The sequence below is a fragment of the Lampetra fluviatilis genome, chromosome 37, assembly GCF_964198595.1.
Source record: "Lampetra fluviatilis chromosome 37, kcLamFluv1.1, whole genome shotgun sequence".
Taxonomy (NCBI): Eukaryota; Metazoa; Chordata; class Hyperoartia; order Petromyzontiformes; family Petromyzontidae; genus Lampetra; species Lampetra fluviatilis.
Genome location: NC_136311.1, coordinates 9401261 through 9420278, shown reverse-complemented (window position 1 = coordinate 9420278; position 19018 = coordinate 9401261). Strand labels below are relative to the sequence as shown.

At 46.2% G+C, this 19018-nt stretch overlaps 1 protein-coding gene across 1 annotated transcript in view; it reads right to left on the bottom strand.

Moving 5' to 3' along the window:
- Positions 1-19018, bottom strand: part of METTL16 (methyltransferase 16, RNA N6-adenosine) — a 47733-nt gene that overhangs the window by 19066 nt on the left and 9649 nt on the right. Inside the window, exons 3-6 of the mRNA XM_078873800.1 lie at positions 18192-18394; positions 16513-16653; positions 14886-15001; positions 11882-12024 (exon numbers count right to left, since the gene is read on the bottom strand). Of these exons, the coding sequence (XP_078729926.1) occupies positions 11882-12024; positions 14886-15001; positions 16513-16653; positions 18192-18394 (603 nt within the window). The remainder of the gene's footprint in view (positions 1-11881; positions 12025-14885; positions 15002-16512; positions 16654-18191; positions 18395-19018) is intronic.

Here is a 19018-nt window from a genome sequence, read left to right as displayed (position 1 = left end):
GAGCGATAGAGACAGAGGTCTACGGATGCCATTTGAGCATTGGTTTCACAAAAAAAGAACTGCAAAATCAGAATATTTATTTACACTGGACAAATATAATGAACTAGAAAGCTCTTTTTCACAGATGTCTAGTAGCAGCGGCAGAGGTCGCAAACGGGTTTTGATTCCTTACCCGTAACCGTACCCGGCCGCACCGGGATCGCAAATGGGTACCCGTACCCGTACCCGGCCGGGTACGGGTACCCGTTCCCTACCCGTACCCGTATCCTACCCGAAATGAGTGACAAACGGTTACTCACCAGTGACTCACGGCCTACCCGTACCCGTACCCGGCCGCACCAGGGTCGCAAACGGCTACCCGTACCCGTACCCGGCCGGGTACGGGTAGCCGGGTATTGGGTAAGGTACGGGTATCGGGTACCCGGTTGCGACCTCTGAGCAGCGGGTAAGACAGTTACAACAACAAACAGGACAAAAACACGATAGTGGTGCAAAGTACAAGAAAGGTAAACAATCACCCAACACGCACACACACAAATAAAACGAAACCATCCCCATCCTGCCAGGCAAAGCCCACCGATGTCTGCAGGGGACTTGTGGGATGGATAGATATTGCATTCAGTACTTGGGTACACACCACAACACAACGGGACTGGGCCCAAATGTGGTATAACTGGTTGAAATATAATGCATAATCCATCACTTAACTGTACGTGTGCACCACAGTTCAGGGAATGATAACCTTGAGAGGCCTGCACTTCCCAGAAACCCAATTGCTATTGATCCGATAAACAGGGGGCCCTGATAGCACCAACAAGCGATCGGGTTTCGCAAGCATGAGCCGAGGCAGCTACTTCAAGGCCAGCTTGACCTCTGGGAAGAGAGAACTCCCAGATTTATGCGGAATCCTATTGGCCGAGGATGTTATCTTCTTACCAATACCATACACTATGCTTATAGCCCCCTAGTAACACTGGCAGCAAATAATATAATATACTGACGATCCTTAATTTCTGTGAAAACAATATACGTCTGCCAAGCTGAGTTACCGATGCACAATTTAAAATGAACATATTTCAAGCTGTAAACGGATGGGCAGATTAGAATCATGATGTATCAAGACATCGATTAATCAGTTCACAGGAGAATTTTGCTCACAATACACTCAGAGACACTAAGAATAGGAGGCACTCTGTTTATTAAAACGACCTTAATAGTTAACACTTGGTAACTACGGTTCCCGGACAGGACAGCTGGTAGACTGCCTGTCTGGCAGAGGTCTCAAACGGGTTTTGATTCCTTACCCGTACCCGGCCGCACCAGGGTCGCAATCGGGTACCCGTACCCGTACCCTACCCGATACCCGGCTACCCGTACGCGGCCGGGTATCGGGTAGGGTATGGGTACGAGTACCCGATTGCGACCTCTGGGATGAAGCCATGTTGCAGGCGCGGGTGGGTTGATTTTAGCAACTTGAATTGTGAGAAGAGACAAGACGTTGGGAAATGAGTGACAAACGGTGACTCACCAGTGACTCACGGCTTACCCGTACCCGTACCCGGCCGAACCAGGGTCGCAAACGGGTACCCGTACCCATACCCGGCCGGGTACGGGTAGCTGGGTATCGGGTAGGGTACGGGTATCGGGTACCCGATTGCGACCTCTGCTGACTGGCGATGCCGAGATGGTGAAGACGGAAACGACGGTGAAGACTCCAGCAGCACTACGGGGACCCCACTCCACACGACAGCCCCGAGCTCCCCTCCCGGAGCCCCTCTTATACTGTCAGCGCGGCCTGGCTCCACCCCCGGCCACGCCCCCTTCTGGAACCTACTAGCGGGTTCTCGATGTGACCCTTCCGTGACCTTTCCCCTAGAGCCCTCTCTGGTCTATCACGTGGCCTGCTATCAGTGAGGGCTGCTGTAAGCTGCAGATCCCCTTCCTTGCCAGCAGCCAGCGCTATGCTGCTACGTGACCGATTCTATGTCACTACACGTGTGTCGCGGCTCTTGAACAACTTGAGAGGTTTCTTTATTTATTATTTAGGACGCTCCACGCAGGTAACTTGACTTGGACAGGGATAACGCACAGATCACTTGGGCCAGGGATGGCATGCAAGTAGCGACGACGCAAAGACAGCGACGACGCAAAGACAGCGACGGCGTGAAGACAGTCGACCTCGATCACACGGCAGCCCTGAGCCTCGCCGCTCACCCCCTTTTATCCCCCGACGTGGCCTCACTCCATCCCCGGTCACGCCCCCTTTCTCGAACTCTCTAGCCCGTTTACCGAACTTCCCTGATGGTTCCCCTTCCGTAATTACCCCTCGTGACCACTGGGCCACGTACTGTTCCTGTACCCGCACTGTCTCCACCTACGTACTGTCTCTACACATGCATGGAATTGTGCGCCTAAGGATTAATACACGGTGTTTGCTATAGGTTCACCTGACTTCCTCAGCCACTGGAGGAGCTACAATTCATGCCAAAGCCCAAAAGAGCTCAACATTTGTGGAGCTCTAAATGCTGACATTTGAACACTTTTTTGCGTAAAATGACAGCTCGGCTGCGCAAAGCAGTCTGGGTATTTCAAAGATGGAGTAAAAGTGCATCATCTGCTGCAGCGAGGCATTGTGGAATGAAGATTCTGGTGAAAAAACATGTAGGGGCGGCTGAAACGTACTGGTTAACTGTACAGTGCGGCGAAATATATTTCACGAGGACGTGTGTCTGAGTGGAGTTAATCCTTTAAAAATAGATGTGGGTTGGTAAACAGTGATGAGAATGTGAAAGCAGATGTCCTCAAATGACTGCATACGCGTCCGAAAGTATTCTACGCTTCGGGCATCAAGGCGTGAAAAGACCGATGGGACAGATGCATACATGTAGCACGGGAATACCTTGAAAACTAGGGCAAGATTCATTGTTCAATTCCTTTTATATTTTCTAGAAATGAAACTGCAGTTTAAACTTGAATGACCCTCATTTTCCTCTCATGATAGTTGGAGATTGTTTTTTTTCATGTGTGCTTGTTCAACGATTAACCAAGGGAGCTGCCAAACGTAAGTTTCAAATTATAAACGACAGATTTCTTGTGGAACCCAATGCTCCTGTTTTGCATTACCACCGGGGGGCGAGGCGTGGCGACACACAAGCAGCCCATTTAGCACTCTGGGATTAGCAGCGTGGCGTGGATTCGGCTCCCTATCTCCGAGGACCACAAGGCTCCGTTCTCTTGCCAGTTTCTACTCGCTGCGACCGGACGGTGAAGCAATCTTTTTGTTAAAAACATTCAACAATGTTCAATGGAGGCTTAGTTCAACTTGGACTTCTCCCAAGATGACATGTTTTTTTATATACATATTCTTTTTTTTAGGCCGTGTTTTTTTTTGTAACTAAAAAACACAGGCCTGAAGTTGAACCGAGTGAGGAACGCCCCCCGACCTACACTCGCCGATTTTGTGTTGAGCCCGTTAAGACGCAACAATTTCCCCAAAGCCCGCCCAGGTAAAAGCATGTGGCTACTTCCGGGGGCCTGCTTGCCAAGCTCACGTTTTCAAGTTCAAGTTCATTTATTAGGTATAGCCCTGTGAGCCATTGGGCTCTTGAATCGGGTGCAACCGCAACAAACAAAAAACAAAAACATGAACAAAAAAACATCTTAAAGTGAATATGTGACCGTACACAAAAATGTGCAAAAATCCCAGTGGGATGCAAGTCAAACAACAACAACCACAAGACAACTTAGATTAAGGCCATCAGTCTAACTCTGTACCACAACAAACAAACATGGCCAAACCAAAAAACGTATCGAAAATCACCAAAATAAAGCCATAAAAGCAATGAAACAGTGGTCATAGGAACTGTGACCGAATTTTCACAATAAACGACGTAAACAACATGTACCACCAAACTCTGTAGCCGAGCCCAAGAGCCAGGCTCCCTTTTCAGTGGTTGTGGAAGCAAGGCAAAGGATTGCACACAAATATTAATGAAATAATATAAAAGATGTCTCCACCCCCCCCACCCACACTCCGTGTATTATGCTCATGTGCACAATTGGAATATTACTGTTATAAAAATGAAATGTAAAGAATTGTATGTTAATATCATCACTAGTTGTATGGTGAAAACCACGAAGCAAGCAGCGATTACACTATTCCCTGAAAATTGCCTATCGTTGCCATATTTACATTGAATTACCGAGCGGATTTTTTTTTTCAATTGGTTTTCGCAATAAGCGAAAATAATTGCACCCACTTTGTCTCGCGCCCTATACATAGAGCCGAGCATAACACAATATTGTAGGCTGCAAATGCAAAGCAGCAAATATATGCTTTCTAATAGCATATGCAATAACGAGGCTGAATTTTAAAAAATTAACCCGTAAAAACAAAGTTTTTCACTATAAATCCTTTATATGCGTGGCATCGGTTTTATTTTATTATTAATTTCTGTTTTTCTTGAGTAAAAGTTTCATTTTTATCACATTGGTATTTTAAATTAAATATGAAAAAAGAAATTCCCTAAAAAGTGGAAAATTTTGGAAATTTTTTTTCACGAAAATAAATTGTCACGCACAACGAGTCTGTGTGCAAAATGTCAGCTCAATTGGATTAAAAAACGACCGAAAGATTTGCACGGTCGTAAGTGCGCAAGCAAGCAAGCAAGTGAACTTAATATAAAGGATTTAAAAACAGGAACACGAGCTCGAATTCAAGCAGAACAGCGTCGCCCTTCAGCGGCGTGCACGTGGACTGCCGAGTTCAGAAACAAAGACAACAAGGCTTCAACGCCATGGCCACACACCTCAACCTGCGCAAGCATTCGTCCAGACGGCACTGCTCATACTCTGCATCATTATTGCATGTTTTATTCGTTTCTAATAATCGTCTGCCCTTTTGTCAATGCACGTCTGGATGAAGGCCTTCTCACGCCATATCGGTTTTCGAGGGTCCTTCTGACCAGTACTTCATCGGGCTCGCTCGTCAGCGTGGGTCGGTGAAGGGGGAGGAAGGGGGAGGAAGGGGGAGGAAGGGGGAGGAAGGGGAAGGGGGAGGAAGGGGGAGGAAGGGCCCAAGTGTGTCTCAAACGTCACTTGCCACCGACGTCACCCATGGCCGGGAGTTGAATTCAGGTCACTGGGTTTGTAGCGCGGTGCGCGAAACAACACGGGGAAACGGCAACATGATTTTTACTAAGTTATAAAAAGGGAAGCAACATTCATCACAGCCGTGTGCGTGATGCACCTAAATAATATTGACAAGGGTCTGCCCGCTGCTGTGAGGTTTACACTGATAGGGGAGAGAGAGAGAGCGCGACAGGACGTGTATAATGTCCGCTCCGCTTGCCGTCAAGATTTTGAGGCACTGAGAAGACAGCTCCCCTGTAAATGGCAAATATAGCTCATACCTGACCGGAGAGAACATAAATCAATATGAATTGCAGCCTCCACAGCAAGCTGTGTATTTCCCAGAGATGCTGCCATTTTTATAGACAACGCTTTTAATCCTACAATGCTCGATTTACAAACTGTGCAACTACATCCCCCCGCATCTGCCGTCACAGCGTAGACGGGAGCTTTAGGACATGACCGTCTACGTTTAATAATGCAGAAAAAAACATTTGATGTGCTGTGGCACAAATAATTAAATCAAGACTTCCAAATAAAAATGCCACTCAAGCATACAACACCTACCAACCACTGTGCACGTGCGGTTTGCATGCACGTGTACATTTTACCAACCGTATGGTTGTTATAGCTACGGGATACAGTGCAATATGTGCACCGAGCAGACACGCGGGGCGTGATGGCGCACATCTGTAATCTGGCACTTGGAAGGCAGGAATAGAACGGATGGCAGAATGAGCTATTGTTCAACAATCCATATAAGGTGCCGAGCCAGTGGGTTCCCTTTGGAACAGCAAACTGGAATGCTGACCTCCCCCCCGCCACATGCAAGGAATTACAGAAGGATGTGATTCCCCCCTCGTTTGCATGAGTTGTCTCCAGGAATGCTCATTTACTCACAAATGCTAAAATAATTTATTTACGAGCCAGACAGCTGGAGCAAGACACTGTTTAAAGAGTCTTGAGGCTCATTGAGACTTTCCTCGGTATGCATAAATAGAAATATGTCTAAATGATTCTGATACATTACCACAAGTGCTCTTGGTATGCACACCAACTATAATAATAACGGATACTGGATCAGTATATTTCACGTCTATGTTTACAGATTTTAAACCATTATAAAATAGGTAACCTGAGATGTATACAGAAACAGAACACATGAAATCCATAAAGGTAATGGGCGATGCTAAAATGTATTCAGCCCTGGTTAAAGAATTGCAAACAGTATTATTTTTACTATTCTTGGTTCTTTCGGTAAAGTCACGTAGAAGGGAAATAATAAAATAATAAAAATAAAACATAATAAGATAACATTCATTTTATGTTAAAAAATTTAAATTAAATAAATAAGACATAATAAAATAAAACATTTTTTTTATAAAATCAATGTTATCTTATTATGTTTTATTTTTATTGTTTTATTATTTCCCTTCTACGTGACTTTACCGAAAGAACCAAGAATATGAATTCATGCAGTTACGAAAGCTTTAAATCGAAATTTAGTATTATTTTTTAAATATAATTTCACACCGAAAGATAATTGATGCTACATTCAATTTATTTTCTCTGGAAAGATGTTTCCTTTGTGTTCACATTGCGTGACAACCAGGATGCTGCGTATTCTCTGGCGTGCACACGCAGCGCATGCACACGCATGCACGTCAGCCTCGCGCTCAAGACACCTGCCAATAGCCACCGCTTGCCTTGCGGCGGGCTTATAGATCGCAGACAAAGTGGAAACAAGGACCAACAACAACCGCCCTCCCTTCCTCCTTTGGGTGCAAAACCCACCGGAAGTAATTGTTTCAATTACATGTTCGTTATATGACTCCAAAGTGTGGGATTATGCAACAGGTAGCAGTGTAAAAAATCATCGATTAGTTGCAGCGCGTTGCAGCGCACGTGGGGCACAGGAAGCCGCCGTCGGATCCAGCTCCAGCATCGATTTCCATTTCACTGTCGCCGCCATTGCCCGGACAGCCGTCATGCTCAAAGACGTGGTGCCCACGGCGAGCGTGATAAATAATTCACACCGATGCTAAATGATTTTGCTCTTTAAAGTACAGTGGGGCGCGGTCATAATTAATGCGTTGGGCTGCCCTTTTCGATTCAATATGCCTGCTTAAGTGCGTTATTCGGCTTGTCGAGGAACAGCTGCGTGCACACGGGCACGCACGGACCAGCAATGCAACTTTTGCACTTCATTTCAGGTCCACGACGCTACCGTTTTGTACGCCGCACGTACATTGAACTTATTTCGCACCGTACGCAGCCAGCCGTGCTCATCGGAAGGTGCGGGAAAGGATCAGGTTTTGCCCGACACAGCATCCACTGGAGTGGCTATCAAGTGTGCAAGCGGTGGCACTGCAAACCGGCGTCTACGGACGGGAGAGGTCAAGGCAACAGGTCATGCAGAGGGCTGTAAATTGGACTGGGGTGGGTGGGGTGGGGTGTGCCCTATGCAATTCCTTGCACCAGGGTGCGTGCCAATGATGCCGCGTCGCTGGCAGTGCCCCTACCAATGTCTCCTTGGCGCACCATGCAGCTCTCGCGGGGCTCACAATACATGCATGCAACTACGGCCGTTCCCTTTGTTTGTAGATGCACCGCGCAGCACATGGACGGAGCGGGTTGGGTAGTCAACTAGTAGGAATATCGGTTAGGTTAAATGTAAAGGGTGCTCGCGAAGCTCTTGGCTCTGCAGCTTACTTTACACTCGCCTCGAGCACTCATACGGAGCCCAGTTTCCATCGGCAGCAATTAATGCCAATTATTGACCCAGTTAAACCTCATTGAGACTCAACCTTCGTTTTCAGGATACTGCATTAACCAGCGTTTTGGTTACATATGCGGAAAGAAACCCGAGTACCTGGAGAAAACACCACACAGATCAAGGGATAATATTCAAAAGCCCCACAAAGAAAGATTAATCATTGCTGTACCACCATGCCCTGGCCACCTCACAGCCCACAGCCTCACACCTTCAACACCTTTATGCACCGGTGATCACCCATCCAAGTAATAACCAGGCTCCCTTAGTGTCCAAGATCCAACAAGATATGGGGCTCACCGAGGACAGCATAGTAATGTGTTCCTGTCCGTCAGCGCAGTTGAATTACGAATGCCTGAATTCGGCTCCAAGGTGGATCTCCATTTCTGGGAGGTGAAGGCTAAGCAACGTGCCTGTAGTCCAGCACTGTGGAGGCGAGGGTTGGTGGAATCACACAAATATCGTGAACCTCCCTTCCCTGGCTCGCCAGGAGATGGCAGTACAGCAAGTGGACTAATCGCCATCCGTTTCCCTCTACACGGGGATGGAGTGTTGTCCCCTCGTGTGTGTGGGTTTTCTCTCCGGGCGTTTCCGGCTTCCTCCGGCTTGTAGAAACTCAAAATGCTGGACCCTGTTGACAAAGTGTGGCTCTCCTGGATTTTTTTTATGTGGAATAACAGTAGAGGACCCCCTAGTGACGTAACTGCAGTTGTCATTAAAAATTACAGGCGCCAAGGCCACTGTAACATCACTGGAGAGCACTTCGTTAGTAAAGTATTTTTATTTTTAAATCCTTTATATTAAGTTCACTTGCTTGCGCGCTTACGACCGTGCAAATCTTTCGGTCGTGTTTTAACCCACTTCCCGTGATCCAATCGAGCTGACATTTTGCACACAGACTCGTTGTGCGTGACAATTTATTTTCGTGAATTTTTTTTCCAAAATTTTCCACTTTTTAGGAAAAGAAAATTCATATTTAATTTAAAATACCAATGTGATAAAAATGAAACTCTTACTCAAGAAAAAGAGAAATGAATAATAAAATAAAACCGATGCCACGCATATAAAGGATTTATAGTGAAAAACTTTGTTTTTACGGGTTAATTTTTTTTGTTCATTAACAGAGCTTCAGACCCGTGTCCGACATGTTAGACATGGCCTTTTTGTACGTAACAAGATAAAAGCCATCCGTGTTTTGGGGCCGCATTTTTCTTTATTTGCGGAGCGGCGTTCTTGCGCACCGCAGGGGTTAACGGACAGGCAGGCCTACGTGGAGTTAACAGATGTCTTCATAAGCGCCGCGTGCTTAGCCGAACTGTGCCAAGCCGGCAAGAGAAGGGGGGGGGGACGGTGTGGGGAGAGCTGCCAGGGTACGGCACTTGTACCACATCCCCTTCCATTTTTCCTCATTAAAGTTTCATCGCGGCTCGACGGTGCGATGATAATGGCCAAGCTTGTTTGTCGGGTGCACACAGGGGGCGGAAGGGAGGGAAACGATGGGAGGGGGGGGGGAGTCGGGAGTGATTTCAGCGTCTCACAGCCGACCTGATCGTAACCCTTCACGTGCAGTGCGCTGTCGTTCCAGTGTTGGGAGTCTCTCACAAGACCTCCTGAGCCCTCACCGTGCCCCAAAGATATTCCCAACCCCAGTGACCAGTCTGCCACTCACCACCCCTCCCCTCTTAACACAACACCTGCATATGTAGCAGCTTTCCATCCATAGCTTCTTCCCACCAGTACAGAGGCAACTACTATAACTACAATTACTACGACTACTATAACCATAAACACAATTACCCATTGGCCTTGTTTAGCATTTTAAGACATTATTTTTTTTAAGCTTTATTGTTTTGTCCTCTTATATTGTGGGTTTACATTCAAATGTTTTAAGTAGGCTATTGGAGTGAAGAAGACTAAACAAATGAGATAAGCTTGTAGGTGAAAATGTGAATGAAACCTGTCAAAATGGGACAAAAATACAATTTATTCTTAAACCAAATTGTGCTGCGTCATTGCTTCACCACAGACGGAGGTGAATTGCTACATGATTACAGAATAACCACTCGAATATAACATGTTCAAATACATACTATGTATGTGTTTACATTTTTTTAAATTTGAATATCCGATCTGAAAATTTTTGGCACCATTTTTTTAAATGTTTTTTTTTATGGCGTCGTTAAATGTGACGTCATCTTGCGCCGTTCATCACGCACAAGCCTTCCCTACCCCTCCCATCACGATGCATCACAACATCTCTCAAAACCAACTTGTTGCGTGGCTTGAAACATCATTATTTCTCATTAAGCAAATTGGAAAGTGTTACAGAACAAATGCATATGCACGATGTACATAAGATTGAAAATGACGAATAAGTGTTTGATTCGGCTGTCTCAAAACACAGCTCAGCCTCCATTTAAGATGATTTAAAAGAAGCAGTTTTTTTTATGACCATTGCACAATCGATCATGGCGGTGGATGGAGTGAGAAGGGCTGAGAATACGGAGACAGCGGGGATCAATAGCCAGGGCTATAAAGAACATCCAGGACGGGACCCACGGCCAAAGCTGGGTTGCCGAGCCTGGCGCTCAGTGGCCGTGGGAACGCAGCACGGTCGCACGTGAGCCCATCTTTCGAAATCTACCGCTACATTTAAACGCGTGCAAACCCGTAGGCCCACAGTGGGGAGAAACTACCTAAAGAAGGCTCGAGAGGATGCCGTCACCAACAGCAAAGTCCGCACCATAGTGACCAGGCACCGGTTTTTAATGGTGAGGTAGGGGGTTGGGGGACATTAACATTTTTTTTATTTTGCCTGCAGAGGCAAAGCAAGAATCAATGCATACACCCAAAAACAGGCTATGGATTGGAAACACCGACGCAGAAAGTACACAAAAGCGCGAGAACACATGGCGGAGTACGAAAGGCAATGAGCCAAGATTAAATCGGAAGCAAGAAAGAAAACGTGTGGATTGGAGAATAAAGAACCATCCATAATTTCTAACTCGCTGCTGACATTTATTCAAAATGTGTTTCATTCAACAGGGGGAATGTAAAACATTTAAATTCACACTTCTAAGTCAAAGAACCATGAGCCCCGACTCTTCACACTCAACCTGTTCATCTGTCCACACGGCACGGCCTTGCCACGTATGCCACTGTACCATGAGGGGTGCACCGAATGTCACTTTTTACTATTCGGTCAAAGAGAGAATAACTTACCGTGGGGGCGTCAAAGGACGCCATGAAGGTCACACAATTGTACAACCCTGCAATCTTGCCCTCTCCCCTCACTCCCTGCCTTCCCCTCACCTCACCCTCTGGTCTCTCGGACTTTCCGCTTTAACCAAAACTAAACTAGTTTTGTATTTTAGCAGGTAAGGCCCAACCGAGCGATATGGCTATTTTTAAGAAGTGACCCGGCCATCACAAATGATAGCTCAACGAGGTGGCTGAAAACGCGCAAAAATGTATGGTAACCAAATACTCTGGACGCATGTTCATTTTAAATGCAGAGGAAAAAAACGAAGAACCTGGAGAAAAGTCCACGCGACTACAGGGAGAGAGACATGCACACTCCAAATATACAGCCGTCAGGGTCGGGATCGAACCCACGACCTCCTGCATAGCAGCCGAGGCAATTAACATCTCGCCACCACGGCACCCCCAAACTAATCGCCCTCTCTCACATCGCATATCGTGACTGTTAGGTCAACATGGCCCTCAGTATAAGAGCTATGGACACTACTGCACGACTGGGTGTAGGTGCCACAACGTACGACGGAAAACTACATGCACGCGTGACCGCATACAACGTGGTGTAAGGCATCACAGTTTACGAATGGCACTCCAGTGTGCATGTCGCGTGCACGAGCGAGTATACAAACCACGGAGCATGGGTCATTGTTTGTGTGTGCACGGCACGTAAGCAGCACGGTGTAGGTGTCACAATGTACGACGCGACAGCAGCTGGTATACCGGATTCTCTTCTGCAGCTGCAGGCTGTCGTGGATGATCTTGCGAACGAACTCCAACTCGCCTCCCTCGGCCATGATCTCCGTGGCGCCGCCGGTGTTCACCGAGCTGGGGGGCGGCCGGTGAGAGTTGCGAGAGTTGACGCCCTGGGGTGGGTGGGTGGGTAGGCAGGGAGGGTAAGACAAAGTTCAAAGTTAATTTATTAGGTATAGCCCTGTGAGCCATTCGGCTCTTGAATCGGGTGCAACCGCAACAAACAAAAAAACATGAACAAGAAAACATATTAAAGTGACTATGTGCAAACAGAAAATCCAAGAAAAGACAGCAAAATATTGCAGAAAAAGCACCGTACACCAACGCTGTGTGCAAATATCCCGGTGGGATGCAAGTCAAACAACAACAACCACAAGACAACTTAGATTAAGGCCATCAGTCTAACTCTGTACTACAAACAAACATGGCCAAACCAAAAAACTTTTCGAAAATCACCAAAATAAAGCCATAAAAGCAATGAAACAGTGGTCATAGGAACTGTGACCGAATTTTCACAATAAACGACGTAAACAACATGTACCACCAAACTCTGCAGCCATAGCTGGCTGCATGAGTCATGAGACCAAGCAAACCACCACGGTGGTGACATGTTAACTACCTCGCCTGGTATACAGGAGGTTGTGGGTTCGATTCCGACCTATATATTTAGAGTTTGCATGTTCCCCGAGGTTACGTGGATTTTTTTACTAGATTCTCCAGTTTTTCCTTCCACATTTAGAAACATACATTTAAGAGTATTTGGCTGCTATACATTTCCACAGTATAAGCAACTTCGTTGAGCTATCATTTGTGGCCAGGTGGCTTCTGAGAAAGAGCTATATAGCTCAGTGTGCCTTACCTGGTTGAATACAAATTGTTTAGTTTAAGCAATTCTCCAAAAAAAAACCATACGGGCGAACACTGCTGACATCAAAACTCTTCACGAACAGACTAAGGAATAAAGCCTTAACACACAGGCCTCAATCATGCCATCACATTCAGCGGCATGCCAGTCTTCATTCTCACACCCGCATGGCATGAAAATGTTGTGATGAGATCGTGAAGTTGCATCGTTACGACTCATTAAGTTCATGGCACCATGTGCCGTCCACTTGTGTAAAAATGCATTTGGCACGAGCGCCTATTACATACTCACGTTAGTCATCGCTACAAAGTTCATTGTCTCATCAGTACAACATTGAACATTGGGCATACGACAATTCACCTCTCCCGTAATTAGATGGCATTATCGCAATAGGTCATTCAAGAATGTGTTCCTTTTTCTGTCTCACTTGTACTCTCTCATTTGTATTGTTTGTCTGGGATGCGTCCTGCCGTGTTTGCCGTCACATTTATTTCATCATCGGAAAGGCATAATTTTGCATAAATAATGCATGGATCTTACAATTAATTACACAATTTAACACGTGAAACACGAGCATGACTACTGATTTTTTATTAATTGATCAATTGCTTATGATGATGTAATATTCTACAAAAAATAATTTAACAAAGAAAATATGATTAATGTAGACTTAATATTTTTACTTCCTGACTTGTAAATTTATGCCATTTCTTTGATGAAAATTTTAAGTTTAAGCAGTTTTCATCCAGCTTTTTAAAGTTTTTCTTTTGTTTACATCATCTTAGTATGTTAACTTTGCCCTCAAGTTAAGACCTCCTCCTGAAGCCACCTGCCGACTTTCGAATTGTGTCCATCGCAAGCCGTGCACACAAAGGGAGCCATCACTGCACCACATGACACAGCCATCGATCCCCACTGGTTGATGTTTTATTTATTTTTATGTGAAGATGGTGGATGAGGGGGGGGGGAGAAAATCACAACCTAAAACTGACACACTGTGGAATTGTGGATAAAATGAAATGTTTTGGAGAAATGGAGAAAAAACTCAAGATGGAGCACCAAGTGAGAACTCATACATCAAAGGCAAAGTGAAAAGATCGCTCATTGTCTTTGGTGGATGACAGCTGAGCGAGCGTAGACCGCATTTGCCGCCCGTCCATTTCGTGGCGAGTCGATGAGAATTACCCGTGTGACGTTTTCTTGCGGGTGCACAGACATTAAAAAATAGCCACTGGCGGACTGCACGCACAGACATCGGCGCGCACGCAAGCGGACTTTCGTGTGCCGTTACCAGGGTGGATATTTGCAAAGTTGGAAATTACCATCAACGATTAGATCATTTAAAAAATGTCTCTTTTAGGGACGGGCCAGGGGGGGGGGGACACATATAAAGAGGCAGTTATTCTGGTCCAGTAGATTTGCCCAACATGAACGCAGGACAAACTTGATCTAGGTAGGCAAGTTGGCCCATTAAAATGAATTTGCAGCCTTTGCAAGGGAAATTTCAAATGCTAACACCATTTAAGGATGCCGTTGGCACGCCAAGAAACTGTTATTCGATTGTATCCAGGAAGGTTTAGCTTTAATGGATGGGATACGTGGGCATAATAAAGGATGGCAGGTTACCAAGACAGACAGTGGAGTAGTAACCAGGGGTCAAGTGACCTAAAGCCAGATTGTTGGACACTAACATGCAGACCGTGGAGGTCAGGTGTCAACTTTGCGACAACTTTGGGATCTAACGGAAGTGATGGCTACAAAATGATGTGGTGACATCAACAGCAATGGCTGCAGTGACCTCTTCACCTTGAACACTCTTTTGTCGTCTATTGATACGTCACTGGTCTAGTTGTTGTTTTAGTAGTTTAGCTGTGGATATCAGCTTTAAAAATCGGGGCTGTAACAATATCAAACCATGTAATGGAGTCATTAAGCTCACTTGGCAAGCAGACGTCCACTTTACAAAGCTAATGCAATTCATGAAGCAGGAATTGGACACGCGGCTGGAGAATCCAAACCATTCTGTTGTGAAAATTGGTTCACAGAAATGCAAAAAAAAACTAGCTCTCCAAACACCTCGAATTACAACACAAACGATGCCGATCTTACATGGGCCTCCTGCTGGTTGGCAAAGAATGGCGGGTTGCACACGCAAAAGTCGTACGCCAACTCCGGATCTTCGTTTAGCGCCTCCACCAGCAGAGTCTTCTGCGGCACCTTCATGACTGCAACGGCACGAGGGTGCAAGGTTTGACGATACGGGAGAGTTACTGGTAACGTCACGCTGATACGAGTGCATCCCGTTTCTTCACAGCGATCGTGCCTACCAGCAGTTCACAAACCGGGCTGCAAGGCATACATGCCTCGCACCTGTCTGTACCAAGAACCCTTTAGCAGACACACCGATGCAAATTTTGTGCAAGTCTGATGCACAGGGACTCCTCTACTTACGAATATTGTCACGCATCGCTGTGCCACTCATACCCGAACAGTCTAACGAGCTATCGCCAGGGGTGTTGCCCACGGGGCAGTGAGGACAACCCCTTTGCCGTGTCGCGTTGGGAGCCAAGCGTGGCGAGAGGCGGGCAAGCGGATCTCCCGATATTGAGGGCTGATTTTCGAGACCAGCGGAAACCTCGAGCGTGTAATGACCATCGTCTGGGAGAAGACCGCCTCCCGTCAAGAGTAACCGGCTGTGAAGGAGCGGATTAACTCCATTTGCTAAATGGAATGAAGGCTGCCTCTGTCACTGTTATCATGAAATGTGAGGTGTACCCACCACCTGTTAACTGACTGCAGAGAGATATATCGAAGCAGCTCAATGGAAATAATCACTTGGTTCGAGTGGTTCATGTTACTTGTAAGCACAAGCTTGTTTGTAGATGAACAATACGCACATTGCAATAACTGCATACATTCATTGTACTTAATTTTTTTAAGCACTTTTTTTTCCATCAGAATGAGATGTTCTGGCCAACATAATGCATCAACAAACCTCTCTGGGGATGCCGTAACATCAAACCAACAGGGAAAAATCCGAGGAAGCAGAGACCTCCCCTGTTACACCAGGCCTTGCTCAATCCTTCACGAACACGTCTGAGATACCAGAAACCAATCTGGGATCGCCATGCAAGACAACTGGATGAAGTGGGGTCAACTGAAGACTGCCGGAAAACAACTGTGGAGTTGTTCTGCCGAGGTTCCGAATAAAATCCTCATCGAGGGTCCCACCACTGCTCCGCACGGCTTTGTTCTGCCAAGAAAACTTTGGTGGCTCTTCCATCAACCGCTACAGCAGTGAGCGGTGACTGCTCACTGCTGCTGCTGCTGCGCACACCTCTATCCACACGTGGGACATTAGAAATGACACCCCCCCCCCCCGCCCCAGTGCAGGGACTGTGGCCACCCAAACTAAACAATGGACCACATCACGAACAACTGCATTGTACGCCTGCTCTCCGACGAACTGTACAGCACGAGTCACGCTGCTCCCGAGGCGATCACATGCCTCGCAAACTTAAACGTGGATGTATAATTTACACATACTTTCCATACGCTAAAATACGACTAGTGTTAAGATGGTGCTTGTGTCATAACGCCATGCTTAGCCATGAAGATCTTTGTGCTATGACACCACCGTTAGCACTAGGACAGACTTTGCCCGATTACAATGCCGCTCGTTAACGCCTGCGCCGAGGGACCGTGAGGGCACGGGGTGTGGACTGCGCATGCTCACCGCGCACGAGCCCCTGCAGAGCGTTTCTCGCCACGTTCTGGGTGGCGTAGGTGAAGCACACGTTGTCCACCTCGGTGGCCAGGAAGTGCCAACCGTTCATGGTGGCGCCGAGCAGTGGGTAGATGCACGAGGCGCCCGTCCCTGCCAAGGACAAATGCGAGTGCTCAGCAAGCTTCATTAATCATTAATAATAACATTTATTTAGGCAGGGCAAACACTTGAGATTGGCATCTAAATCCAAAGGGGACCCTGGTAAGAGGGCCAATTGAAAAGAGGGCCCTGGTAAGAGGGCCATGATATACGAGGTCAATATAGAATACATTACATCAGCAGATATATCCAACAAGAAATGGACACCAAATACATAGCTGAACGTAAATAAATTGCAATGTAAAATATATTTAAATATTGAAATACATTTAACACAAATGTTGCGTAAAGTTATAAAAAAATAAGTTAAATTGTGTGCATAGCAGGAAGTTACCAAATGGGCCATGACCATGCATGCTGCATCCTTGTAATCATGATGTTGAAACATTGCTTAAAGAGATAAAAACGGAATCAAGTTCACTGCACAAGGCATTCTGCCAAATCATGAGCCACATACAACCTCATCATTTCGATATTACATCCAAAAGCAACGGCATCTATTTTTTTGTACTTGTAAGAGTGCTTGTAAAATAAATGGAGAGAAAATGCTCCGCCATCAATTTCACATTTTGTACTAATGTGCAGGCCGAGACAAAATAATAACAATAATTAAGGCTGCACAGTATTACGGCAAATCAACAATAACATGTAAGCCTAACAAACAGTGGTAATAGTAATTGCACAGCAACAATATTAAATAAAACAGGCTTAAAATTAAGGATACGTTTTTAAAGGTTGATGAATTATGCCATAACGCAGTAGTGAAAGTCTAGAGGATTTACACCATATATCTTACTTGCAATAGTCAAATTTAGCAAACTCGTTTTCATGGCCTCCGATGAGTCATTGCATTGCCAAAGATGTCGGCAGGCAAAATTCGATATAAGAAAAAAGCGTGATTGATTTATATGCCAAGGCAAACCACAGCACGTCTTCAATTTAACTTTTACTCAAGTCCACTATATGGCGCTCTTGAACAGTGCAGATGAACGTGTACCTCCACACATCTGGACATCAATGAAACATCAGACGTTTCTCAAGTATACGCATTCGACTATCAAGATAACCGTGTAGTCACGGTTGCAAGAAAACAGCTATCCCAGTTGGTGCAATTTGTGACATGTGTGTCCAATATGGGGGAGGGAAGGCCACCAAGACGGGCATTGGAGCAGCATTTCAAGCTGACATCCAAGGGGAATATCTGAAACCAGATAACGCCAGATAATACTGTAAGTGGACTTTTTGAAGCGCTGCGTGTCAATTGGACAAGGGCTGTGGGATTCTAGCATAGAGGAGAAAGTGATACCAATGCTGGACAAATCAGTCTTGACCTTAAAAACATTTTAATTGTGGAATCCAGGAAAAGTCAGTGACAAACCTCTTGTAGCCTGTTTTTTTTTTCATGTCTAATTCACAAGTCAGTTAGTTTGTCTGTAAGAAAGTCGCCGGGCAACTATGGAGAGAAAAACGAATGCTTCTACACACACACACAGACTCAATAGAGAGTGTGCCCAAACAACTGAGCTTACCGATGTCAATGCCATGCACGGTTTTCTCGGGGTCCCTGCCCGAGCTGCTGCCCAGCAGATCCTCCACCCAGTGGATATAGTTGAGGCGGAGAGGCAGCGTTGGGATGAGGCGCTCCAGAGGGATTTCGATGCTCAGTCCAAAATCCTCCTGCAGGAGGGCGCAGGTAAGTGCACGCACCGCTTCCGGCTCCTTGAAGTTCAACCTGCGAAGGTGAACGATGGGGGAGGAGTACAAAAATACAAGACTTGCTGTTTAAACCTGCAGTGTGTTATGGGCAACGTGCTGTTAACGCTTTCCCGCTACAAGACATCTGCAAGTTGCAGGGTGGGTCTTGTTCACCGCTGTAACGACACGACCGCACTCTATGATAGCTGGCACCAAACTGTGCCATGTGTCCTTCCCCATGGCCTTTTTGCTTCAAATTACATTCAGAATCGATTTGAATCCGTTCGGAATGTATATTCCGTTGCGATGACGTAAACGTATGGAATCGGAATGGAATCGGAAGAAAAGCTGAGGACGTACGCGTACGTCGTCGGAACAGGGAAGGGTTAATGAGCACCTACAAGGGCTCTGTGCACAACGTGTGGTGTGGCCAGCACCACCACACGTGGCAATCTTTGTCTCTCTAGGGCTGATGTGTGCACAACGCACTAGGGTATCATTTAAGCCTCGGTTGACCTTGGCGACGCCCCCGATTAGACTTAGGTAGCGATTGCCACTTATTTTATTCATGAGCAGCAATTGAACCCAGGCGACCGCATTGGTAGCAGTGCACCAACCACTGTGCCAAACAACCCCGAGCTCGCGAGCCTGCGCCTGCCTC